At 39.4% G+C, this 27,912-nt stretch overlaps 1 protein-coding gene across 1 annotated transcript in view; it reads left to right on the plus strand.

The window, feature by feature from the left end:
* The window catches only part of CTTNBP2 (cortactin binding protein 2), a 207,229-nt gene that overhangs the window by 118,950 nt on the left and 60,367 nt on the right, over positions 1-27,912 (plus strand). Inside the window, 5 exon segments of the mRNA XM_037064207.1 lie at positions 8,876-8,993; positions 12,943-13,218; positions 15,803-15,861; positions 15,863-15,899; positions 17,247-17,326. Of these exon segments, the coding sequence (XP_036920102.1) occupies positions 8,876-8,993; positions 12,943-13,218; positions 15,803-15,861; positions 15,863-15,899; positions 17,247-17,326 (570 nt within the window).

A 27,912-nucleotide genomic window follows, 5' to 3' on the forward strand; every position in this document is an offset into this window, starting at 1 on the left:
GGATAAACCTTTGTTTTCATCAGTTAGTGTGTGTAGTTAGAAGAGTGTCTTGTCTTAGTGAAACTCTGTTCTGTTATGAGAACTTTGATATGTCAAGTTCCTGCCACAGAAACATATTGGGGAGATTGTGTGGATTTGAGCATCCTTGCTGTTGAAACTCTCATACAAATAAATTCTTTATATTGGGACTGTGTGTCTTTTTGACTGCAGGAGGAGATTATAGTTCTAGTTAATATGTTGCCAAAGCCATTGCCTTCTTACCACTTAACCACTTAGGCTCTTATTCAGTCTCTCTGAGTTGATTGTTTAATGCAAACTCCTCCCCCAACACTATTCCCTTCCTTGCTTCCCCTCTGACTTTGATGACCTGGTTTTCTTTTTGTTTTTCCAGATTTTTTCTTCTGTTTGACTGTAAGCAGTTTCCAAGCTCCATTTGCAGCTGGCTAGTCCTACTTTTTAAGAATTTACCCAGTCTTTTAGCTTCAACTGTGGCTTCTGCAATAACTAGTCCCAAACCCAAATCTTCACATCTGGCTTTTTAACTGTCTTCCAGACATTTACTTCCAGCATCCTAGAAGTCATTTCTGGGCATGCCCATTGTCCTCTCATTAGATGGTGGCCCTCTTGTCACCATCCTCAGGCCACTCTTGGATTGTGTTAGGATTGTGGTCTGCCTGATGCATCCTTCACTTTCAGCTGGGCGAGTGTCAGGAATTTCTGTTCACATTGTACCATCTTCCTTCAACTGGTTTCTGGATGAAGTGTGTGTCTGAAGTGCAGAGGTCTACTTGGGGCCCTGAGATTTCAATTCCCTCCTCATAGATCATGGCTGAAAGGAGAAAAAAGTGATCAAGTGTCACACAGAGCTGGATAACTGACTGAGAGGAGAAAGACGGGATACCTGTGAAGTTGAACCATATCTTTGGGACTAGAGGTTATTCATGATAAATAGAAATCTATTCTTTGGAATCTGTTCTTGTGTTTTTGATTTTCCATGGTTATTTTTTTCTCTTAATTTTTTAAAATAATTCTTTTATTTAATTCTTGTTCAAGTACAGCTTTCTGTCTTATATTCCCAACCCTGCCCGCCCCCCACCCCATGCTCCCCACCTCCCTCCCATTTCCACCCCCCCTTAGTTATTGTCCATGTGTCCTTTATACTTGTTCATGTGAGTCCATCCCCTTTTCCCCTATGATTCTCTCCCCTCTCCCCTCTGGACCCTGTCAGCCTGTTCCCTATTTCAGTGTCTTTGGTCATATTTTGCTTGCTTGTTTGTTTTGTTTAGATCCCTGTTAACGGTGATATCATATGGTATTTGTCTTTCACCACCTGGCTTATTTCACTTTCCAGTTCCATCCATGATGTTGCAAAGGGTAGTAGTTCCTTCTTCCTTTCTGTGGCATAGAATTCCATTGTGTAAATGTACCATAGTTTTTTGATCCAGTCATTGACCGATGGGCATCTAGGTTGCTTCCAACTCTTGGCTATCATGAATTGTGCTGCTATGAACATTGGGGTGCATAGGTTCTTTTGGATTGGTGTTTCAGGATTCTTAGGATATACTCCTAAGAGTGGAATTGCTGGGTCAAAAGGCACGGCCATTTTTAGTTTTCTTAGAAAGTTCAATACTGTTTTCCATAGTGGTTGTACCAGTCTGCAATCCCACCAACAGTGAACTAGTGTCCCCTTTTCCCCACAACCTCTCCAGCACTTGTTGTTTGTTTCTTTGTTTATGATAGCCATTCTGACTGGTGTTAAGTGGTATCTCATTGTGGTTTTAATTTGCATCTCTCTGATAGCTAGTGATATCGAGCATCTTTTCATGTGTCTCTGGATCCTCTGTATGTCCTCCTTGGAGAAATGTCTGTTCAAGTCCTCTGCCCATTTTTTAATTGGGTTGCTTGTCTTCTTTGAGTGGAGTCGAGTGAGTTCTTTGTATATTTTGGAGATTAAACCTTTGTCTGAGGTATCATTGGCAAATATGTTTTCCCAAACAGTTGCTTCTCTTTGTATCTTGATACTGTTTTCCTTAGCCATGCAGAAGCTTTTAATTTTGATGAGATCCCATTTGTTTATTCTTTCCTTTATATCCCTTGCTCTAGGGGACGTATCAGTAAAAATATTGCTGCGTGGAATATCTGAGATTTTCTTGCCAATGCTCTCCTCTAGGGCTTTAATGGTTTCACAGCTTATATTTAAGTCTTTTATCCACCTTGAATTTATTTTGGTGTATGGTGAAAGTTGGTGCTCAAGTTTCATTTTTTTGCATGTAGCTGTCCAGTCCTTCCAACACCATTTGTTGAAAAGGCTGTCTTTACTCCATTTTATGTTATTGCCCTTTCTCTTAATTTTTATAAAATTATTTTTGAAAGACCAGACTGACTTAGCTCTGCGTAAGCAAAGGGAAGACTATTTTTTTAATATACATTCCACAGTGTTTAGTGCAGAGTATGGCATTCTTGCCTAATTTGAGCAGCAGTGCATAAACTTAGCCAACTAAATTATTTTGACATAAACTTTTAAGAGATATGCTCATGGACTTTGCAATATTTTCCACCAACACCTTCATTGATCTGGATTTTGACCCACTTCTCCCACTCTGTACTTACTCCCTGGAGTGATCTTATCTATCCTCAGAATGCAATGTATTAGAGATTCCAAAATCTTACCTCTTGCCCAACTTACCATTTTCTGAATTCTCCCCAATGACCACAGTTTACAAGGCATTTCCTTGGTAACTAAAGATACAAACTTCCCACTCTGGCTAGTACAGTTCTTGCTTATACCCGTCATATCAGTGTAATTATTAACAATGCCTCCTTTTTACTCTTAAAAGTGTCCCAATTTAGAAAATTACATGGTAACCCTTTTGATGAGCATACCCATTTTTGCTTCTACCCAGCAGCTCGAAGTCGGTGAATCCTTGGGCCCCCATGTTTATGCTCCTTAGCCTGTCTGCCATCTCTCTCTTGCTCTTCCTTTCTTTATCTGAAAACATCATCTGCCATTTGTGTTCACTTGCTTCATCTTCCTAACTTAATGATTTCAATTGATCAATACAATTCTAGATTTTATTCCTTTATGACTGAATTTTTAATATGTCACCTCCCTCATGCCTGATGAGCACTGTCCTTGGAGTGCCCTTACTATCGGCTGTGCAGGCACCAGTGGCATCTCTCCACCCAGTCACTCCCACTCCTCACACTGTCATCAGAGGGGCCTTGCAAGCAGGACCAAAGGTCATGCCATTTACCTGCTTAATGTCTTTGCAAGGCTCTATTACTTCTGAGATAAGTGACCTTTATCATGGCAGACAAGTCCCTTCCTAATTTGGCCTCAGTCTACCTCCTCAGGTGCACTTACTGTCTCATTCCCAAATGCATTCCTGTTCTAACCAGGCACTACTGACTGCAATGCAGGCAGCCTGTGCTTTCTCTTCTCTCCCAATCTTTGCATCTGCTGCTCCCATTATTCAAATGGCCTCCTCTCCTGTCCTGACCCTTCTCTGCCTGGAAAACATCTCAGCTTAAGTCTTGGCTTCCAAGAGTCAGATATTCCCAGGGCACCTCTTCACACTTCAGTTAGCGAGTTTGTACTTTAAAACTGTAATTGTTGCCCTGGCTTGGTGTAGCTCAGTGGATTGAGTGCGGGCCTGTGAACCAGAGGATCGTGGTTCTATTCCCAGTCAGGGCACATGCCTGGGTTGCAGGCTGGTTCCCTGCAGGCCAACTCCCAGCAGGGGACACATGAAAGGCAACCATACATTGATGTTTCTCTCCCTCTCTCCTTCCCCTCTAAAGATAAATAAATAAATAAAATCTTTAAAAAATGTAATTGTTTGCATGCCTCTCTTCTTTTCTGCCTCCTCTCCAAAATCACTTTTCCATCTTTGTATATGCCCGGCAGAGTCCCTGGCCCAAAGTACTAATGTTTGTTGAGTCAAGGAGTAAATTACTATAGTTCTTTCTAACAGCTCCCTTCCTGTCACCCTCTTCCTTTCCAGTATATCGTCCAAATGCACTAGCTGGTTTTAGGAACTGAGCCGATTGTGACACTTTGCTACCTGATCATACCCTCATGTCAATAGAAAAGCATCCAAACTCTTAGCACTCACAGCTGACTCCAGCCGACTTCTGATTCACAGTGCTAAGTCCAGCTGACTCCAGCCGTCTTAGCACTCACAGCTGACTTCACCACTCACCCCCAAATCTACCTTTTTGCTTATGCCCTTATTTCCCATTTTAACAGCTTCCATCTCCCCTGCCCTGCAAACAGTGGGTACACCCACACCCAAGGTTGTTCCCAGCACCTGCACTGGACCTTACCTCCTGTGTGTCTGCAGACTGCTTTTGCTGTCACTCCCTCTGTCCAATATCAAACTCTTAGCTCTCTGCCTTGACTATGATTTTATCTCTAGCTCTTTGGACTTGGGGTTTCTACTTAGTCCCCATGGTACTGGTACCTTGCTTCTCAGCTCTCCTTAAAGGACCATGGCAGAGATGGTAAATGATATAATTAGTTTCATGTACATGATATAACGACTCCTATTAAAATAGACATTTGAAACACAGATAAGGTAACTGAAGCCAAAAAATGTTAAATAATTTACCAAAGATACAGTTAAAATAATTTATATAGGCAGGATTACAATCCAGGTTTGTTTTGACTCTTACAGGCTTTTGCTGCAGGTACTAACTTGTATAACAAATGTGGTTTTCTCTCTTATATTCTGGGAATTCACAGTTTAGTGCTCAGACTGCATTCTACTTAATACTCATTTTAGAGTTCATCTCTAGGTCAGCATTTCTGAATTTTTCATTAACTGCCTTATGCATTCACTGCTTTTGTGCTAATTAATAAAACAGTTTGTTTAGAAGTGTTACTTATATATTTCACTTTGTTTTCAATTAATTTCTTGACATAGTGATTTCTTAGATCTGAATCCCAGACCCACAAAAGCTAGACTTTGATTATAATTATAGGGACAAGTCCTCTACTCTGAGCAGAGGCAGTGAGAAACAGATGTCTGAGCTGATTCCCTTTGCAGACAGGCAGATTTTCTTTACCCAGGGTTCCTCTGGTTCAGCTTCTCCAATTTGTGGGTCCCAAGGCCTAGTCTTCCATCCCCACAGTCTCCAAAACATGTCTCTATCAGCTTTGCCCTTAAACCAGCACTGGTTTCCTGTTCAAATTTCACTTAATTGGTGGTTTCATCTGACTCCTTGGTTTTCTTTCTGGCTGTTAGGGATTTCCTTTACTTCCTGTAAACTTGCATTCCTTGTGCATTTAAAGTATGTTTTAGAGCAATATGAAGCAATTGGAGCTCATATGTTCTCCTGGTGGGAGTGGCAATTGGTATAGGTTCTTTAAAAGCACTTTGCAGTATAAACTGACTTAGAACATGTGGATACCTGTGACCTAGCAGTCCAACTCTGGTACATGTACTCAACAGAAATGTGTACATGTGTCTACCAAAGGACTCAGACTAGAATGTTCATGGAAGGATCCAAATGCCCATCAATAAGAGATTATAAATTGTGGTATGTTCACATCACACAATACCACACAGTAATTTTAAAAAGGATAAAACAAAAGATGGATTGTGACTACTCCCAACACATGGATGTACTTTATAGACATTATGTTGACTGAAACAAGCCAAATATAAAACTGTGGCTACACTATGATTCCATTTTTATAAAGTTCATAAATAGGCTAGACAGTTTCTAATACTAAAAATCAGAATTGTTGGTACCTATGGGGGGAGAAAGCAGGGGCTAGAGATTGATATGGAAGCTCACAAAGTGTTCCTTACACAAGCATTGCACTTTATGGTCATTCTTCAAGCTGCACACTTATTTGTATAAGTCCTATGTAAATCTTCTACTTCGCAAAAAGAGTAAAATAAAAAGGAAAAGAGTGTGCTTTTCCAAACATAAAAAGGGTATTTTATATCAAAGCCTGTGTGTGTGTATAAGTGATGAGAAGGATGTTGCTTGCATTGGTTGGTAGTTCCTTTTCCTTGACTCTGGTCTATTCAGTTTTGTGCTTGTTCTTGTGGGAAATCAGTGAACAAATCATGAAGTGGCCAAAGTTAAGCTAGTAGAGTTCCTAGATAAATAGCCTGGTGTCACATCATGCCATGCAATTATTTACTAGAAAATGTTTGCAGGACTTCCGCCAAGATGGAGGCATAGGTGGAAACACTGTGCATTCTCCCACAACCAAGTTTGAACACAACAAAGGTTTGGAGAAATAGGACCCACCCAAAGACCAGAAAACGGAATTATATGGAAGTCCGACAACTACAAACCGTTGAACGGGGACGGTAAGAGAGGCGGAGCTAGCAGCGGAGCAGGGTCAGGCAGGACAGATCCCCCGACCCAGGCGCGCAGGCAGCCTGGAACCAGTCCGGGTGTGGGGCAGACTGACCGTGGTCGCACATTTGCGCACAGTGAGACGGACCACACAGGCCCCAGGGGGCGAACCCAGTGGTGGAGGGCTGACGGCGGTGGCACACTCTCGTGCAGTGGAACAAAACGCATGGGCCTGGTGACGGTGGTGGCTGCGGCACCGGGCAAGGCAGCAGGCGGGAAGCCATTGTCCCTCTTTGACCCCGCCCCCACATACAACGTCACAACCCAGCGACTTAGTTGCCCTGTTCTAGTGAACACTTTAGGGCTCTGATCCTGCTACAGAACAGGCATGAACAGCCCAAAAGATGGTGCAAGAAGAACTCCAAGTCCCAGAGCCAATAACTCTAAGCGACTGAGAAATTGCCAGCCTCTCAGAAACACAATTCAAGACACTATTTATCAGGATGCTCACAGAACTGGTAGATTATAGCCTCAAATTAGAGGAACATAGTCACAAATTAGAGGAACATATGAAGGTTAAACTAATTGAAATGAAGGGAGATGCACAGGAAACCAATAGTGATGGAAAGGAAACTGGGACTCAAATCAATGGAATGGACCAGAAGGAAGAACAAAACATCCCACCAGAAAGGAATGAAGAAATGAGAATTTAAAAAAATGAGGAGAGGCTTAGGAACCTCCAGGACATCTTTAAACGTTCCAACATCCGGATTATAGGGGTACCAGAATGGGGAAAGAAACAGCCATGAGTGGAAAACATATTTGAACAAATAATAAAGGAGAACTTCCCCAGTCTGGCAAAGGAAATAGACTTCCAGGAAATCCAGGAAGCTCAGAGAGTGCCAAAGAAGTTGGACCCAAGAGGAACACACCAAGGCACATCATAATTACATTAGCCAAGACCAAAATGATGGAGAGAATCCTAGAAGCATCAAGGGATAAGGGGACAGTCACCTACAAAGGAGTACCCATCAGACTGTCAGCGGATTTCTCAAAAGAGACCTTCCAGGCAAGAAGGGGCTGGAAAGAAGTATTCCAAGTCATGAAATCCAAAGACCTACAGCCAAGAATGCTTTATCCAGCAAAACTTTCATTTAGAATGGAAGGACAGATAAAGTGCTTCTCAGATAAGGTCAAGTTCAAGGAGTTCATTATTACCAAGCCCTTATTATATGAAATGTTAAAGGGACTTATATAAGAAAAAGAAGATGAAAAATATTAACAGTGAAAGGGCAGCAAACACACAGTTATTAACAACCACACCTAAAACAAAAGCAAACCAAGAGGACAGCTAGATCAGGAGTGGAACCATAGAAATGAAGAACACATGGAGGGTTAGAAACAGGGAGGTGGGAGGAGGAGAAGGGGGGAGAAGGCACAGAAAATAGCATAGATGGTAGGTAGAAAATAGATCGGGGGGAGGGCGAGAATAGTGGGGGAAATATAGAATCTAAAGAACTTGAGACACGTGGTTATAAATTAAGGGGGGGAGAATGGTGGGGGAGGGAGTGTGCGGGTGGAGGGGAATGAAGAGGGGGAATAGAACAACTGTAATGGTATAATGAATAAAATATATTTAAAAAAAGAAAATGTTTGCAATACTTCTAAATTGGTTTGAAGATTTTTGAAAAATAAGGCTTGTCATTTTGTAGGTAATTGATCTTTTTTGAGTGAAGATTTTTTCCTAAGCAGCACAGAAGAGGGAATATAACTTTACTATCTATTGGGAATATTTTTCTAAAATTTCAACCAATATGGTCTTTATGTATTTTAAATTTAAAAGAAAAACAGACAGTTCTGGCTGGTGTAGCTCAGTGGATTGAGCGCAGGCTGTGAAGCAAAGGGTCACCAGTTCGATTCACAGTCAGGGCACATGCCTGGGTTGCGGGCCAGGGCCCCATTGTAGGCCACATGAGAGGCAACCACACATTGATGTTTCTGTCTCTTTCTCCCTCCCTTCCCCTCTCTCTAAAAATAAATAAACAAAATCTTAAAAAAAGAGAAAGACAGTGTAAGATCTTAATATAAAAGTGCTTTCAAGGACAGAATTATTAAAATTGGAGCCCTGCACTTATATGACCAGGAAAGCAGTTCATAGTCTAAAAGACAGCAAGTAGCATCCATTTGTAGCATAAGTCTTTTTGTTTCACATTGCCAAATTACCATAGAGGGATACTGTCTGCTGAAGCCAATTTCTTTCCTAACTTCACCGTGCAAACTGAGTGATTAATAAACTAATCTTTTTTCTCTGGGAACCTAAGAGGCTATTCTGTGGACAATGTTTTGATACCATGATTCACAGTTAAATGAAGTACTCTTTGGTTTTCTTTTTGAGACATTGTTAAGAATAATTTGTATATTTGGGTTACTGAAATTGAAATAAGATTTCTGGCTGAGAATTCATGATTTGCTTGTTGTGGGCAACAGACTTTTCCCTGGGGGCTTAAGCTCAAGATTATTCATTTGGACATGAGGTAATAGAGCTCTTGTCTGACAGAACTGCCTAGAAATCCTGTTTACCCATGAAGGACTCAAGCCAGATAGGAGAGATAAGTGTGGCTGGACTGCACATGACATCACCACTGATAACTACAAGCATCTGCTGGAGAACCTGAGTGAGTACCTTTCACAGTGTCACTATTCATCCCTCATCCACAGTGTGGGGCCTCAGGGACAATGGGAAAAATAATGCCACTCTGTTTTCTCATTCTCTGCTTACCTTTCTTTGAACCCTAGCTGTTATAAACAAACAAAAAAAAACCTCTTTATTGATCACAGCTATGGTAATTATTTTTTCCATGTAGAATGGCTTTTTTACAGAAGTAGTTGATATTCAGATAATGAAAGATCTTCCTAGGAAAGAAGTCTAAGTGATTATTATTCTTTTCTTCTGACTTAGGATGTCTTTGTAGACATGAGACTAAGGGTGTGAGAAATCATGGCTGGGTACTTTGCCACGAGCTGGAACCTAGGCGAGTTTGTTGTCTTTCCACATCTATTTGCCTACCTGTCTGTGAAGATAATTGGTGATTTTTTTGGTGTCTTCCAGATTGAAGAATATATGCCCTCAGCACATTATATGAAAGGTTTACTTGTGGGGTTATAAATATGTAGTACTACGTCATACAAAATAGTATGTGTGACATCTTATGTTGAGATTATCACTCAGTCCATTCTCTCAGCTAGCCATATAAATAATTCTACTTCAGTTTGTATTTTAATGTTAAGAGAAAAGAAATGAACTATAAACATAAGAAATAATATATTCTAGAATATGTGAGGTGGTAATATGTACTATGGAAAAGATCAAGCAGGACAGAGAATGGGAGTTTTTAAAATGGGTGTAGGAATTTCAGTTTTTAAAATGATGGACAGGGTACCCTCACTGACAAGACATCCAAGCAAACACTCAAAGGAGGAGAAGGGAAGCTATGTAGATATCTCAGGTTAGAGTTTTCCAGGAAGAACATCAGGTAGACAAGGCCCTAAGGTAGGGCATACCTGTGTGCCTCAGGAACTGTCAGGACAACGGGATTAGAATGAACAAGGGGAGAGAAGAAGGAAGAGAGGTCAGAGAAATTTGAAGATACAGTGGGTTAGGGGGCCTGATCTTGTCAAAATTTGCAGCATTCTAAGGACTTAGGGGGGAACCATGTCAGTGTTCAAGTGTAGGAGTGACAGGATCTGAAGTGCATTTTAATAGTCACACTGGCTGCTTTGTTGAGAATAAACTATAAGAAGTCACAGGTAAAAATCAGGGGACTTCCTAGGCCATTGATGTAGCATTCTAGGTAAGAGACAATACTGATGGCTCAGTCTAGGATTGTAACCAATGAGATAGTAAGAAGGGGTTTGGTTCTGGATATAGATAAAGGTTGGGCCAGTCGAACTTCTGCTGGATTGAAATTGAAGTATAAGTGAGGGGAATGCTATATACCTGAAAGTAATACAAAGTGATATTGAATATAAACTGTAATTGAAAAATAAAATTTAAATAAAGTGTATGAGAGAGGGGATTTGTGGATAACTCCAGATTTTCAACTAACTGGCAAGATGGAGTCCCTGTCAATTGTCAAGGGGAAGGCTACGGGTGAAGCAGATTTTGCTAATAAGGATCAGAAGTTCAGTTTGAGTGTAAGAATCTGAGATGTCTGTTAGAACTATACAGAGATGTCAAGTCAGCGGAATTCAGAGGTGAGTATAGGCTGGATGTGTAAATCTGAGAGTCAGCAGTCTGTAGATGATATTTAAAGTCATGGGACTGAATGAGATCACTAAGGAAGTGAACGCAGATAGAAAATAAGAAAAACGAGCCTTGCAACACTCTGTCATTAAGAAACCTTGAAAAAGTAGAGGGACCTACAAAGGAATGACAGTAAAGAGTAGCCATTGAGGTATGAGGAAATCCAGTAGGAATGTTCATCAGAGAGCAGAGACATCTGCTCTTTCAGGTGCTGGTGATAACTAAGATGAGAACTGAGTATTAACAACCAGAAAAGAAAACAATCCACTACTTGGCCAGTTAATTGGAAAAGCCAATTTAAGAATTGGGATCATAAAAATACACGTTTTTGAACATTTTATTTTAATTTGAAGTAACTTTTTCTAATTTTTAGGTGGAAGTTTTCAGTTTAGTATGTCTCTACTGACTGAAGTTCTACATACTATTCTTGTTTGAACAACCACACCTTCAATGCTTTATATATGATATCTGTTATTTGGGGATTTAAATATATGAGGTCTGTCTAGAAGGTATCCAGCCATATAACATAAAAAATAGAGACATTTATTGAAGAAGACACCAAATAAAAGAAACCTCAGTCCCCTTCAAAGCAGACACCTTGAGACCTCACATAGTTCTCCCAGTCACTATCAGCTTCCCCATGGTATTTGCTTGAATGCCACCAATGATCTAAAGTCCCTTCCCTTTGAAATGGGATTTTAGCTTAGGGAAAAGCCAGAAGTATCAGGGTGCCAAATCTGGGCTGTAAGGGGTCTGAGTCACCTGGGTAATTTGATGTTTTGCCAAAATCTCTGCAGGAGATGTGATGCATGAGTGGGCATGTTGTTGTGATGAAGCTGCCCATTACCAGTTGCCTATAGCTACAGCCTTCTGAACCATCCAGATAGATTTTGTGGAGGAATATTCAAGCTTAATGTAAAATTTGATGCAGATTCATTGCTCTCCTTGCTCAGTCATTTTGAATGTGACAGCCACACAGTACACATGCTCACTGAGTGGTGTCTACCACCCCCACTGACTAGTACAATGACATTGTCTTTGTTCATACATGCTCATTCCAGTCTACTCTCCTGGGCTGCCAGGTCACATGAATGTCACAAAACTATTCTCATTATTAAAATGGCTGGACTTTTTTCCTGAACGGATCTTGTATTTGTGAAACAAACTAAAAATAGTATCTGTATAGAGATAATTAAATTGTTTACTAATTTTATGTAGTTGCCTCTCATGTACTTTATTACATGCCTTTTTTCTTAGAAACTCCTTTGTTTGTGTCCCTAAAGTATTCAACTTAGTTTTCTTAGAAATAGTAACTCATTTAATCAGTTCATAAAATATTTAATTTGCTAATTACAGTGATGAGTTAACAGACATAGAGGATTTGGGAATAATGATATGTGACTTGGTAAGTATCTAAATCAATTCATATGAAAGGAAGTGCATGGGGTTTGCTGCCCACCTAAGTGGGACCTCAGTCAGTTGGTGTCACAGAGAGGATGGAAAGAGCATTTTAGAAGCTTCTACTATACTGTTTGCCATTTATCACACTCTTAGTAGTACTTATCATGTAGCAGTGTGTTAAATTCATTCCAAATGTGAGTTTGTTTATTCTCCATAATACCTTGATTGTACCTTCTTCTATTGTATAGGAGAAATTGGGGTATAGAGAAATGGAGGCAATTTACGAGTACTCACAGCTAACCTGAGACTGCTTAACCTGAGGCTGAGATCAAGTTTGTGTGATTGAAGCCATAACCTAAGCACATTGACCTATAGAGCCATGTGTATGTTACATGCCATTGAGTCAGCTCTGACTCCTGGCCACCCTGTGAATGAGTGATATCCACAATGTTCTGTCATCAACAGCCCTACTAAAGACCCATAGACTCATGCTATGGTTGCTTTTATATACATAAAGTATTTATAACATGCCTCATTCATGACATTATCAATGAAGCTAAGGAGAAAGGGCAATACAGAGAATTCAGTGTTCAGAGAAGGCCCCTATTTTCTCAGATTCTTTTAAAGAACTTGAGAATCATGCTGAAGGAAATGAGTCAGTGAAGAAGAAAAGGCCAAAGATACAAGGAAAGATTAACAGCTCAAGCAACCTTGGTTCCAAAGAAACCATGAAGAGATGAAAGACCAAAGTTTACTCTAGTATGAGAACACTGAATTGATGTTATTTAAAGAAATATTAAAGCTGCCCTTGAATTTGCTTTTAAAATGTTCATATTTGCTTATTTTACATTATAGTTTTGCTGCTTTTCTATCAGGATATATTTTTCAAAAAATTCTAATTCTCTTTATTCTTTCAACAGATGCTCTTAAAATACCCTTAAGGATTTCAGTGGGTGAGATTCAACCAAGCAACTACAGTTCTGATAACTTTGAATGTGAGAACACAATATGTGCTTTAAATATCTGCAAACAGACATCATGGGATGATTTTTCAAAAGCAGTGAGTCAAGCTCTGACAAATAATTTCCAAGCCATTTCTTCTGATAAATGGTGGAGTCTGGAAGATGTGACGTTTAATAACACCACTGACTCCAGTGTTGGCCTCAGTGCAGGCAGTGTGCAATCCATCACTCTAGGTATCAAAAGTTCTGCGGTAAAGAGAAAGCTGAGTTTCCGGGTTATTGTGTTTATGAGCTTCATAACTTGAGACTTACTTCACTGATTAAACACATTCAAAGCTCACTTGTGGCAGCTGCTGGTGCTGAAACTTGAGTATTCACAGTACAACCGTTACATAATGTTGTCTGATAGTATAAAAATGCTTTTATGCCTCAGATAATACTTAGAGAGTAAAGAGCACGAAAGCCCTTGATGAGGATTTGTGATTGCACTTGCACTAGATAAATGCAAGAAAGTAACCACACTGCAATGGCTTGCTAATGCACAAGTACTGAACACAGCTCCAAATTTGTACGTGAGCAGTTCCAGGGATGCTGTCCAGGGGTGTCCAACCTTTTCGAGTCTCTGGGCCACACTGGAAGAAGAAGAGTTATATTGGGCCACACATTAAATACATTGCGACACATAATCACAAAAAATATCACTATGTTTTAAGTAAATTTATGATTTTGTGTTGGGCCACATGTATTGCCATCCTGGGCTACATGCAGCCTGTGGGCCACAGGTTGGACACCCCTGTGTGTCTATTAACACCTCCAAGAACAAGAGTCCTAGTGAAGTCTAGAGTTGGAAGAAGTACTTTAATGAAAATATATTTAAATCCCCCACATGGGATGAATCAGGGCGATGGCTGGTTACAGTGGATCCTTGGTTCTCAAACTTAATTCATTCCAGAAAACTGTTTGAGAAACAATTTGTTTGAAAACCAAATCTTTATTTGTCACCTGAGAAACATGAGAGTGATCATACAGGTATCAGCATGAAGGTGTTGCTGGGTAGAGGAGAATTGAAACCTGAAGTTTTGTTAGACAACCAAGGCATTTTTTTCCATGAACAACTTGGTCGAGAATAGCATTGTTTGAGAACTAAGGCATTTAAGAACCAAGGTTTGACTATCCATGAAACATCCTCAAAAGACCTTACAAAGATAAGATTTGCTTTTTTGTGAGCATAGTTAGTGCTCTGTAAATGTTAGTTATCCCTGGTTAGTTTTATTCCTCTTAAACCAGGAGAGCTAACATCTGCAGTAACCAGCTAGCACTGTGCCAGAATTGTGCTGGGTGCTTTTTATTGGCCCCTACAACAGGGACCTACAACAGGCTCATTTTACAGATAACTAGACAAGTTACATGATGACCTGTCTGAAGTGCAGCTAACAAGCAAAGCAGTCAGGACTCAAACCCCAGTGTATTTGATAGGGAAGCCTGTTTACCTCAACAAAACCATCTTGCAAAAGCATGGTCCAGGTAGAGAGAAGGGTAGTTTTCACCATGCCATTAATGTATAGGCTTATTATAGTAGAAATGGTTTTTTCTTTACTCATATAGACTAATATACTTTGAAAATATATATTACTGCTAGATTTTAAAGCATTCACAATAACTTCCACAGCTCTTTGGCACAATCATTAAAATCACCATAGTTATTACAAAAAATATATAATTAAATAATTGCATTAAAAGAAGTTGGAAATGACTTTGAGCATCACATTTTGTCCATGCAACAGTGTTGTTAAAGGTGTGGGTCAGCCTTAGGGGTCTGATAAACAAAGTCAGACAGCCATGTTTTGAAGGAAATGGACTTCTACCATCTGCCCCATCCAGTTAATCTGGAAACTGGCAAAGGAAGATGGGTATTCACCACCATCAGATAGATTTTCCTGTGAGCAGTGGATTGCAGTATTGATGCTCATCACTGAGGGTGGGATACCCCCATACAATTTTAGATCTAAAATCATTGGGTACAGGGCTTCGTTAAGTTCCTGGCTATAGCATCTTATAATTAGTAACTACGTTATTGTTGATATATATATATATATATATATATATATATATATATATATATAATTCTACTGTGTTGATAACCTAAGCTAAGTTAAAAGGACCCTGGCTAACAGATAACTGAAAGTTACAGGTGGGGTGGGCGTGTATGTTGGGGACATGCTGAGAATAGGTATTTAAGAATTGATCTGTGGAAGGAAAGAGATGAAAACAAGTTATTACTAATCCCTCCATAGAGAAGGCACCTGTGAAGTAGAACCCTTTCTGAGTAAGAGTGAGCAGAGGGCCTGTACTGGGAGAAGACTCCTGAGCACCTGAGCTTATCTGAGGTTTTTTTTCTGGAACCTAAAAACTTGCTGGAAAAGGAGGTAGGGACTAGATCATAAAGGACCTGTTACCTCGCTCAAAGTGCTTGGCCTTTATGAAGTAGGCACTGGAAGAATAATGAACAGTTGTAACCAGTTCGCTCCTGAAAACTTAACCCTAGAAGTCTTTAGTTGTATTTTCATGCTCAAGTTTGCTCCCCAAACCTCCTCAGGACAACTTTGGAAAGACCTGTAGTTTGAAGGTCTTCCTCTTGACCTTCGATAAAAGTTGTACTAGAAAGTTCACCACCTGTGACCCTTACACAGTCTCTCTATGCATTTGATAGTTTAAGCTCTGGATTCCTTAGGGCTCTCACAAAGGAGATTATATATCAACCTTTAGAAGAAAAAATACTTTTAAAACTTTTGACATTTAAAAAAATTTTTTGAACTAGGAAGTGTGCCATGGTCAGAAGGTCAGAGCTCTACACTATACCTGTGGGACTTTTTGAGAAAAAAATAAAACAGAGCAAGTCACTGTGCTTTTGTCAGGTAAAGATATACAGTGAGATGACATTGACAGAGCATTTGCTTCATGATTAATTAAAAGTACCAGTTCTTAAACCTGCATGGTTTAGTCCTGCCTCCCCTAGCCATGCACATATGACTACCACTAATAGTAATTAGTGTTTGTTGGAACCTTCCATTAGGAAGGATACCTGTGGTGATGATTGTTGATTCCTGCAATTTTGGTTGCATTCTATTAGGAACAAATCAGAGGTCAAACTAATGCTTTGATAAGAATGACAGAGCCCTGGCTGGCATAGCTCAGTGGATTGAGCACAGGCCTGTGAACCAGAGGATCACAGTTCAATTCCCAGTCAGGGCACATGCCTGGGTTGCAGGCCAGTTCCCTGCAGGCCAACTCCCAGCAGGGGATGCGCGAAAGGCAACCATACACTGATGTTTCTCTCCCTCTCTCCTTCCCCTCTAAAGATAAATAAATAAATAAAATATTTTAAAAAAAGAACTTAAAAAAAATAATGACAGAAAAGGTTTAAAAGAAGTTTGTTACTGTCAAGTACAGTGTATGATCAACATGATTACTATAATAGTACCAGCTAATGTTTAGTGAGTGCCTGCTATGTGCTAACTCCTGTTTATAGCACATTAAAAAGTATAAATTCAAGCCCTGGCTGGGTGGCTTGGTTGGAGCATCATCCCGTACACCAAAAAGGTTTCAGGCTCAATCCCTGGTCAGGGCACACACCTAGGTAGCAGTTTCAATCCCCAGTCAGGGCATGTATGGGAGGCAGCTGATCGGTGTTTCTCCCACGTCTGTACTTTTCCCCTTTCTCTCCCTTTCTCTCTCTTTCTCTTTCCCTTTCTTTCTCTCTAAAGTCAACAAAAATGTCCTCAGGTAGGGATTTTCTTTAAATTATAAATTCATTTAATCCTTATAACAACCCAAAGGGATACATATTTCTGTTAGTCCTTGTTTTATATACAAGGAAATTAAAGCTCAGATTGAAGGCTACAGGTTTCATCATGTATTTCCCACACTTGGGAATGGAGTCTTTAAAAATTCAGTTTCAACTAATAAAGTTTTATTTTATTGTTTGAATAATACTTAGTTTTAAAAAAAAGTATGGGATTCTCCTAGAAAATTTCTTTAGGTTCAAATAATGCATTGAGAGAATAGCAAAACTTATGGGGGATTGGAAGACAGAGCTGGGAAATGGGCCCAAAGGGAGACCCCAGACCTGTGCACTGATGCTGACCAAGACTAGAGCTTTCTGAAGATCGGAACCAAGCTCCAATAATCTTTGCTTATAAGCAGTAAAATAGTGAATGCACTGATCAGAGTTGGTGTTTCTTCTCTGTTTTTCTTTCTTGCAGGTCCTCAAGAAGGCTGCGTCTGTAGTGTGACTTATGCATCTATGATTCCTCTTCAAATGCTGCAGAACTACCTCAGGCTGGTAGGTGTACATTGTTGAGTGGAGCCTCACACTCCATCCCACATCAGGTGTCCCATTTTGATGTTTACAATCGTGTGAGCTCTTGCCCACCCTATTCCCTGTGCCCTGATCCCATTACCTTCCCCAATAGCCCTCTCCTTGGGAGGCTGCTGATCACTTAGTTCTGGATTTCTGTCATTGCCATTCAAGTGTTCATTACCTGGATCCAGAGACCACCTGTGAGTTGTGACTGTTGTAATTTGAACAGGAGAAGACTGTCTTTCCCTAACAAGGACTTGACATCAAGTAACTAATCAATATGGAAGAGAGTAGCTATAAACAATACTAAGATCCCTTGCTATAAATTTTTATAATTAAAAAACAAGTATATTAGCATTAGTCTGAATTTTTATTTGGCCACTTAACAGAAACCAGAAAACTACAGTATAGAAGTTTGTTTTCCTCAAATATGGAAGTCCTGGCAGGTGAAAGATCCAGGGAGGGTAAAAGAGCCTGGTGACTCCTGCAGCACCTTCTCTCTCAGTGCTCCACTATTCCCTGGGGCGTGGCTTGTGTGGCCTGTCTCAGAGAGTCACAGCCGCATCCCCAGCCTGAGGGAGGAGAGCCTGGAGGGCAAGACTTTTCCTTTCAGGGGAGTTGCACACACCATTCCTGACCACATCCCCCTGACCAGAATTTAGACACATGTCCAGGTGGGACTGGCAAGTGTGGTGTTTTGCTGGGCAACTCTGCTAATATTAGGCAGTTCTGTTACTAAAATACAGAGGTAGGGAGTATGATTATTAAGAGTAAGTAGCAAATCCTCAATACAAAATGGATAAATGTAATGCTTTGCATTTATCCAGTACTTATTACATGCTAAGCAATATATCTGACTTATTGATTCCTGAAAATATTCCTCCTAAGTAGATAATATCACCCATCTTATAAATATAGATGAGGAAACTGAGGCAAAGAGAGGTAAAATAGTTACAAGGCCACATAGCCACAGAGTGATGAAGCCAGGGTTATACAGTCCTAGATACACATCTGTGTCTGTATGTGAGGTCTCTCTAGAACTCATATATGTTGGTGGTGCAAAACATTAACTAAGCAATCATTTTTGAATTAGATTGTAGGAGTGTCAGTGCATACACCGACAGGTTGCGGGCTCCATCCCTGGTCTAGGCACATGTTTCTCACATTGTTTCTCTCTTCTTTCTCTCTCATGTTTCTCTCTTCTCCCTCCCTCTCTAAAATCAGTTTTTAAAAAAAGCCTTGGGTGAGGATTTTTCTAAAAAAGTAAATGGGTTTGAGTATGACCTTTTACAAAAATTGTTTTTATTAACTATGAATTGGTATCTTTGTTCCTGGTGAAAAGAAGTATTTTTAATACAGATCAGAAAAATTTCATTCAATATAATTAAAGTTGTAAAAAAAAAAATTAGCCCTTTTCCCTGTTCTCATCCATTAGCACTCAATTTCTGAGCATTCCAAGACAGTTAATGTAGAATTTTAAATTGCATTAATAATCCCCACTGTAGCAAACAGTATATTCCATGGTTCATTAGTCTTCCCCCATCAATAAACATGGGGTTTCAAGTAAGATGAAAATGATACCAGTTTCCATAATCTTAAAATCAAGGTAAAACAAACATCTTCGTGGTCCAATAACTTATAAAATGTAACCAGGTTGCCAGACCAAGATACTAGTGTACAACTTTAACAGTTTCTAACAGCAAAATACCTGGAATAGCAACTAATAAGTGTGTTCATTATATTGTAGAGTAACTTCTTTGTAAGAAGTAATTTTTTAAAAGTGCTCTCTAGCTCAACTGCAAGCAAACATGAAAGATATCAAAGATCTTGTTTATCTCCACTTGTCCCAGTGGAATCAGGTGAATCCTTACTAGTTTCAACAAAAACAGATTCAAAGGCAGCTTTCTGTTCATTCAAAGGAATCAGCAGCTGTGGCTGCTTTTAATTAGTGTTGTAGTGGTCAAATATTGTTGCTGCATGGAAATTGTACTGGATTCCAGTGTTTTTCTACCTCTTCTTTTACCAACATTGTGACATAATTGGCAGGTGTAAGTCCTGCCTTTTTAACCATCAACACTAGCCAGAAGCCCTTATGAAAAGAAGTATTGAAAACCATTCCATTGATCTAGTTAGGCTCAAAGTTGGGATTGACCTTTGTAAAAGTAGCTGCAGTGGCATAGAAACATTCAACAATTTAGGAGAAATGGTGTCTTCTCACTTTTACTTTTTTTATTTGCTGTTTGCTCCATTTCTCTAGTACATCAAAGTAAACCTGTGGGTTTTATACAAATGGGAAGGGGATCTGTCTCATTCCTTTGCTTAAGTGCAGCTTGATGTTGTGTCACCAAATGGCTTTAAGGAATGTGAACTTAAAGCTCTCAGTGGAGTCAGATCCTACAACCACTTCCTTCTCTCCTTCCCCCTCCTCAGTGTCTCTGTACCAGGCCAGGTGACGGCTCAGAGCTTCTCATTCACCTGTTTAGCTAATAAAATAAATAGTTTTTGAATTACAACTGCATTTTAGCCTTATCTGAGTAGATCTGTCAAATGAAATGTCCACTAGTCACATTCCAGTTGCAATTATGGGTGTGGCTCCTAATGCATAAGGCATAGTTTGACTACCAATGACCAGCAAACCAGACACTAAATGAGCATTGTTGTTAACTCTGTTCTCAATTTAATGAGTGTAGGCAAGGACGTTTTTAATCTAACAATTAACTCGTGGATGAAAATAAAAACTATCATCATGTTAGCAATTGCTTCAAAATTTAAATGAGTGAGGCAATAGTATACTATAATGGTTGTCGATGTTTCCTCTTCCATACAAGATTATAAACCCCTGAAGGAGAGAGACCATGTGTTACGCATTTTTGTATTTCGTGTAATTATTTAATTCAGTTGTTTGATAACTATTTATTGAAAGCCTCCTAAATGAAGACAGTTTTAGGAGTTTAGGATATAGCTATGTATAAATAAGATGCATTCCCTAAATGGGTGGAGCTTATATTCTAGTGAGGAAGACAGATAAAAAACAAACAAATAAATACATATAATGTGAGGCCAGCACTATTTATAAATATAAAGAAAAATAAAGCAGGTGAGGAAGTAAAAGCTAGTGGAAGGGATGGATTTTAGATGGAGTTGATAGGAAAGACCTTTCTGTGGTAACAGGTAAACAGAAGACCAAGTGAAGTGAGGGCCTCACGGAGGGTGTTTGAAGCAGATGAATTAGCATGTACAAAAATAATTATTTGCCCACTGCTGTGCTTTAGAATTGTTGAAAATCTGTACAATAAAGGTGCAAAGCTAGTGATATCTGACTTTAATGAGTATTTATTATATGCTAAGTTCTAAGTTTATAGATTATCTCTATAATCATTCTATAAGGTAGGTACTTATACCCATTACTCCCATTTTACAAGTAAATAAACCAAGATTCACAATAACTTGCCTAAGGTCCTCAGCAAGTAAGTGATAGAAAACCTAAGGAGTTGAACATAGGCTGTCTTCTGTTCACATGCATTTAACCATAGTTTATACTAGTTATTAACCTATTGGTTAAGAAAGAATTGTAGTAATCAGTTTTTATTATGTGTGTAAATGTGTTATATAAAATGCCTGTATGAAGGCCTTTATGCAGAAAACCATATGGAATGAAGACTCTAAATCAGGCATTTAAAATAAATGATGTTATTTTTTAAATACTTTTATCAAATAGTTAATACAAATACATTTTAAATCTCCATTTTTGAGTTAATATGGAAACATTTAACTTACTTGAGTTTTTAATCACTAATAATTATAGTAGTTGAACTTTTTCCATTAACTCAATCTTTTATAGCCAGTTAGCAGTTTTTATTAGCTTATTCATAGCTTTGTATTTTAATAACTTAGTGATTATAAGTGATTATTATATTAGAATAATATAATAGAAAATACTTGACTAATTAGAAAAATACTTGAATAGATCATGCTAATAGATGAGCCTTATTTTTTATAACGTATTTTATTGATTATGCTATTATAGTTGTCCCATTTTTTCTCCCCTTTATTACCCTCAACCCTGTACAACCCTTCATAACCCTGCCACCATTCCCTCACCTTAGTTCATGTCTATGGGTCATATATATTAGTTCTTTGGCTTTCACATTTCCCATATTATTCTTAACCTCCCCCTGTGTATTTTGTACCTACCATTTGTGCTTATTATTCCCTGTACCTTTTCATACATTTCTGCCCCCCTTCCCACTGATAACCCTCCGTGTGATCTCTATTTTTGTGATGCTGCTCTTGTTCTAGTTGTTTGCTTAGTTCATTTTTGTTTTTGTTTTTTTAGGTTCTGTTGTTGATAGTTGGGAGTTTGTTGTCATTTTACAGTTTGTATTTTTTATCTTCTTTTTCTTAGATAAATCCCTTTAACATTTCATATATAAGAGCTTGGTGATGATGAACTCCTTTAACTTGACCCTATCTGGGAAGCACTTTATCTGCCCTTCCATTCTAAATGATAGCTTTGCTGGATAGAGTAATCTTGGATGTAGGTCCTTGCCTTTCATGACTTGGAATACTTCTTTCCAGCCCCTTCTTGCCTGTAAGGTCCCTTTTGAGAAATGAACTGATAGTCTTATGGGAACTCCTTTTAAGATTCTCTCCTTAAGTTCTCGAGTAACTTAATAATGATGTCTCTTGGTGTGTCCTTTCTTGGATCCAACTTCTCTGGGACTCTCTGAGCTTCCTGGAAGTCTACTTCCTTTGCCAGATTAGGGAAGTTCCCTATATTATGTTTTCAGATAAGTTTTCAGTTTCTTGCTGTTCCTCTTCTCCTTCTGGCACCCTTATGATTTGGATGTTGGGACATTTAAAGATGTCCCGGAGGTTCCTAAGCCTCTCTTCACTTTTTTAATTCTTGTTTCTTCATTCTGTTCTGGTTGAATGTTTGTTTCTTCCTTCTGCTCCAAGCCCTTGATTTGCATTTCCGTTTCCTTCTCCTCACTGTTGGTCCCTGTACATTTTCCTTTATTTCATTTTTCATAGCCTTCACCTTTCCCTCTATTTTGTGACCATACTCAACCATTTCTGTGAGCATCCTGATTACCAGTGTTTTGAACTCTGCATCTGATAGGTGCAGAGTATCTCTTCATCACTTAGTTATATTTTTTCTGGAGCTATGATCAGTTCTTTCATTTGGGCCATATTTTATTGTCTTGGCATGCCAGTTACATAGTAAGGGGTGGAGCCTTGGATATTTGCCAGGATGGGACAACCCATGTGGCTGCATTATGGTGCTGTATGTAGGGGAGGAGTCCGAAAGGGAACAGTGTTCCTTACTCAGCTCTCTGCCAGCTTTCATTCACTTCCTTCTCTACCCAAAGTAAATTGGGCCCTTCTGGTGCTGATTCCCAAGTGGTTGGTTATGTGTGCATTCTAGGACCCTGTGGGTCTCTGCAATTAACTCTCCTGTGAGGCTAGGACTTTCTCCTGCCACCTCAACCCCCACAGGTGTTTTCACTCACAGATTTTGAGGCTTTATTTCCCCTCACTGGACCTCTGGTTTGAGAGGTCTGTCTCACTCCCCAGTTGTTCTTCCCAGTTTATCCACGTGCAAATGTGGGACCACCTGCTCCTCCAGCTGCCACCTTGCCTGCTCCATCTTCCAGCCACCACCTTGCCACGAGTTCTCTCTGCTCTAGCTGCCCGACTCCACCCCTCCTACCAGTCTGGATGAATATTTCTTCTTTAAGTCATTGGGTTTTGGACTTCTGTAGAGCTCAATTTTTCTGTCAGTTCTGCTTATTTTTGGGTTTTAAATTTGTTGTTGTCTTTTTTTTGGCTGTGAGACGTGGTGAAGTGTGTCTCCATCTTTGCCTCCATCTTGGCCAGAAGTCCTACTCTGAGTCCTATTTTTAAAATGTACTTCTCTGATTCTGACAGGACATAAATCTTTAGATTCTTCCACTTAATGGCTGTCCACTTCAGTCCTCACTAGGAGATTATTTTCATAAATCCCAAAATAAATTTGCTATGGTGCCATAACAATGATCTCACAGCCCTGGCTTGTGTAGCTCAATGGATTGAGCGCGGGTCTGCAAACCAGATGATTGCGGTTTGATTCCCAGTCAGGGCACATGCCTGGGTTGCAGGCCAGTACCCGACAGGGGACACACCAAAAGCAACTATACATTGATATTTCTCTCCTTCCCTTCCCCTCTAAAGATAAATAAATAAACTCTTTTAAAAAATGATTTCACAAATACTGGCTGTGTACCTAAAACAGCCCACAAAATCTCCGTCAATCTCTTTAGCAGATGACCATGTCCATCCCGATCTTTTTCGAGGTGTGGAGGAGCAAGGCTGGGTGACATCCCAGTGGAAGGAGGAGGCCAGTTTCCTGGTATGAGGAAGAGGTGGCTCCAACACCAGTGGATCCTTAGGCTCCTATGGTTGTAGTAGAAGAGGATTCTAGCCAGTTGTGCTGCTGTCAGTCCAGAGGAGGTCTGGAGCAGGAAGAGTTCATGAGTGCTAGAGCCTAGGTATAAAGGAAGGTTATGGTCAAGATGTCTAGAGTTTTATATTTTTATTTTTTATATAATCTTTATTATATTTTTCAATTACTATTTAGTCCTTTTATATCCCCTTCCCCCAACCAATCACCACACTGTTGTCCATCAGTCCTTTTTCCTTAAATAACTATAATACCCAAGTTAGTATATTTATGTTAATAAATGATGACCTAGCTTTATTTGAATTTAGTAACCAAGTCTGAAGTTGGCTTTTACAGTTTCAGTGGGGTAATTTTTAAAAATAAAAAATATGTGTCTTCATTTGTGAACTGTAATTTCTCCTCAGTTTTATTCTCTTATATCTATTCTATTAAGAGGGACCTCAGCAAATGGTTAAAACCTTCTCTAACAAGAAGGACTTCAGTTTTGTGTATTCCCCGTGCTGGATGTGCAAATATATTGGGGGGATTTTATATGAATAAATTGCTAGTAACTGTCATTTGTGGCTATGAAGTCATATATGAATTATTTCTTTAAAACCAAGTGTCAGAAGAAGTCAGAATGGAAGTTCTAGCTATAAAGCATGACATGTTAAGCTATAGCCATCCCAATTTCATTGGCTGGGTAAAGACCTTTTATTTGAGTTCAGCATCTTACCACAACCTGGACTGAGACTGTCTCAGTACCATGGAAGCTTTTCCTCAGACTCTGACAAATAGAACTCCAAATAAAAGGTGAAGTATATCGCCACAATTCTGAAACAATGCCACAAGCCTGAAACCACATTACATTTGCCACATTGACCACAGTGGAGACTATAGCTCCTCTTGTGAGCTCCATTTCTGCAGAAAAAAAAAAAAAACTGTGCAGTGAAAAAATAAAGGAATGGATGAGCCTTTGTTGAATTCATTGTTCCATTTAATCCAGAATTCATTTGCCTCACAAAGCACTAATTAACATGTGATAACAGCTTCCTGAATAGGCTGTGAAGACACCAGAATAAAAAGGATTGGTACCAGTTGTGGTGATAAGGCCCAAGTCCCTTCGCTAATAAGCAAAAATGTTACACTGTAAGCATGCACTTAGGGGATAATTCTGACAACTACAGTTCACCTTTTTAGAAATTACCTTTGATTTTCTTTTTCAAAGAAGAGATCTCCTTTTAACATAATGAAAATATTTATCTCTTACCCTAAAAAAATCTGTGTGCTTCCTTGCATGTCTTTCTGTGCATCTACCTACCTACCTTTAGAGCCCTCTGGTGGAAGCACATAGCAAATATAATTATTATACGCAGATCTTAGTATTTAGAGAAATGTAAATGGTAATGCTAGAATAGCTAACTATTTTTTCTTGCATAGCTTTGCATGTTTGCACCAGTCTCAGTAGAGTAATAGGCTCCCTGCAATTAAACTTTTTGGTTCAGAACTTAAATACTAACCAACGCAACTATATCATTGACCAGATAGAACAAAATAACATTGACAAAAATTGATAATGCTTGAAGTGAGGAAGAACTTACTATTGGAATGCATATTCTTGTTTTTCTCTTTATTTACTTATTTTGTTCACTTATTTGTAGTTTACCCTTTTCCAGAAAGGATAATAGTCTATGTGAACACAAAATGCTTACTCCTAGTGAACAGTCTTTTCAATGAAATTGTAAATGAAATGTTTCCAACCTGTATTTCATAAGACCCCGACAATCTGAGAACAAATGAGGTGTTGAAATTGAAGACAGCTTATCTGCAAAGATGGATCTCTTGCTGTTATATGATTTCAAAATCAGTCTTGAGGGAGTACAGGCTGTTTGACAGGATGGCTGTAATGAATAGAGAGTACTCTTGTTTTCAAAAGTGAGACAAGATTAAATAACAATGCTACTTGAAAATCTCAGAGGTTGAATATTCAGTAAATCTTGAAATTCTATATTCAACTTCACTGTTATGAAACAATCCATTCTTTGTGAGAGAATTTCTACCCAATAAGTCATGGCAGTTTGAAATTAATTTGGAGAGCTCAAGATTTGTGGTTTAAAGTTGCACCTGGCTTGCGGTACCTAACACACAGTTTCCCACTGAAATACTTTTGAAAAGTGATAAAACCTCACAATAACAGAAAAAAATAGAACTGAGTTCTCTTTTTGATGATAATCTAGAAAAAATTTCTACTGCCTTTATAGGGGCAAGACAGTGTTAGGCCTACTTATATTAGGCCAACAGAAATTAGGTAGGAAAACACTTTTTTTTTCTTTTTTTTAATTTAATTCTTATTCAAGTACAGTCTTCTGTTTTATATTCCCTGCCTTGCCCCCCCAGTGCTCCCCACCTCCCTCCCATTTCTGCCCCCATCTTAATTATTGTCCATGTGTCCTTTATACTTATTCATGTGAGTCCCTCCCCTTTTCCCTATGATTCTCTCCCCTCTCCCCTCTGGACCCTGTCAGCCTGTTCCCTATTTCAGTGTCTTTGGTCATATTTTGCTTGCTTGTTTGTTTTGTTGTTTAGATTCCTGTTAAAGGTGAGATCATATGGTATTTGTCTTTCACCGCCTGGCTTATTTCACTCAGCATAATGCTTCCCAGTTCCATCCATGATGTTGCAAAAGGTAGGAGCTCCTTCTTCCTTTCTGCAGCATAGAATTCTGTTGTGTCAATGTACCATAGTTTTTTGATCCAGTCATTGACCGATGGGCATCTAGGTTGCTTCCAACTCTTGGCTATCGTAAATTGTGCTGCTATGAACATCGGGGTGCATAGGTTCTTTTGGATTGGTGTTTCAGGGTTCTTAGGATATACTCCCAAGAGTGGAATTGCTGGGTCAAAAGGCACGGCCATTTTTAGTTTTCTTAGAAAGTTCAATACTGTTTTCCATAGTGGTTGTACCAGTCTGCCATCCCACCAACAGTGAACTAGAGTCCCCTTTTCCCCACAACCTCTCCAGCACTTGTTTGTTTCTTTGTTTGTGATGGCCAATCTGACTGGTGTTAAGTGGTATCTCATTGTGGTTTTAATTTGCATCTCTCTGATAAGCTGGCGATATTGAGCATCTTTTCATGTGTCTCTGGATCCCCTGTATGTCCTCCTTGGAGAAGTGTCTGTTCAAGTCCTTTGCCCATATTTTAATTGGGTTGCTCATCTTTTTTGACTGGAGTCGAGTGAGTTCTTTGTATATTTTGGAGATTAAACCTTTGTCTGAAGTATCATTGACAAATATGTTTTCCCAAACTGCTGCTTCTCTTTTTCTCTTGATACTGTTTTCCTTAGCCATTCAGAAGCTTCTAATTTTGATGAGATCCCATTTGTTTATTCTTTAGGTAGGAAAACACTTTTAATGCCTTTGTACTGTTGTCAGCAAAAAGACATCAGACTATTACCCACAATTGGACCTTGGTTCCGAAACCTCAGTACTTGAGTTCTGGCTAAGAAAGAACTCAGAGTTAAGACTCAGAGATAAACAAATTTATGTAGAAAATCACAGAGGTAGAAGGAGTGAGCTATGGAAGAAGTGTGAGCAAGTTGGGTTGCATGGGCTCATGATACAAGTTATACAGGCAAAAGAAGGGCCCTTGGAAATTCAGAGAAAGTAGAAAGAATGCACCTGGAAGGAAAAGAGGGGGGAAAGGCACAGGTATACTCCAGAAAGAGAGAGAGTGACCCCTGGAGACAAAGGGTGAAGAAAGGTATGGGTGTGCTAGAGAAACAGACAGACAGACAGACACCATGCTGAGCTGTTTGTCTTGAGGGTTTTTATCATTTATCTGGAGGTCTCAGAGGAGGATCTCAGTAGAATATTCATCAACTTCCCAGGTGTGCTTTTTCAGAGTCATGGTCTCTACTAACTGGTTGGCCCCAAGGCAGGGGTTCCTGATGGCATTACCTCTATCTGGCCTTGCAGCTTTTTTGGGTCTAGAGCTGAAATACAACTGAGGCCTAATCTATTATCTCTACAGATTAATGCTTAAGGGAGTGACTGTGGAAGGGTTTTTATTGGAGTTGTGTGGCTATTCTCTGGTCCCTTTTCCTCCTGTAAGGGGATCTACCACATGACTAGTGACATCCCAGGGGAG

The sequence above is a fragment of the Sturnira hondurensis genome, unplaced genomic scaffold (genome assembly GCF_014824575.4).
Source record: "Sturnira hondurensis isolate 20B ecotype Veracruz unplaced genomic scaffold, ASM1482457v3 Scaffold0014953, whole genome shotgun sequence".
In the NCBI taxonomy this organism is placed as follows: Eukaryota; Metazoa; Chordata; class Mammalia; order Chiroptera; family Phyllostomidae; genus Sturnira; species Sturnira hondurensis.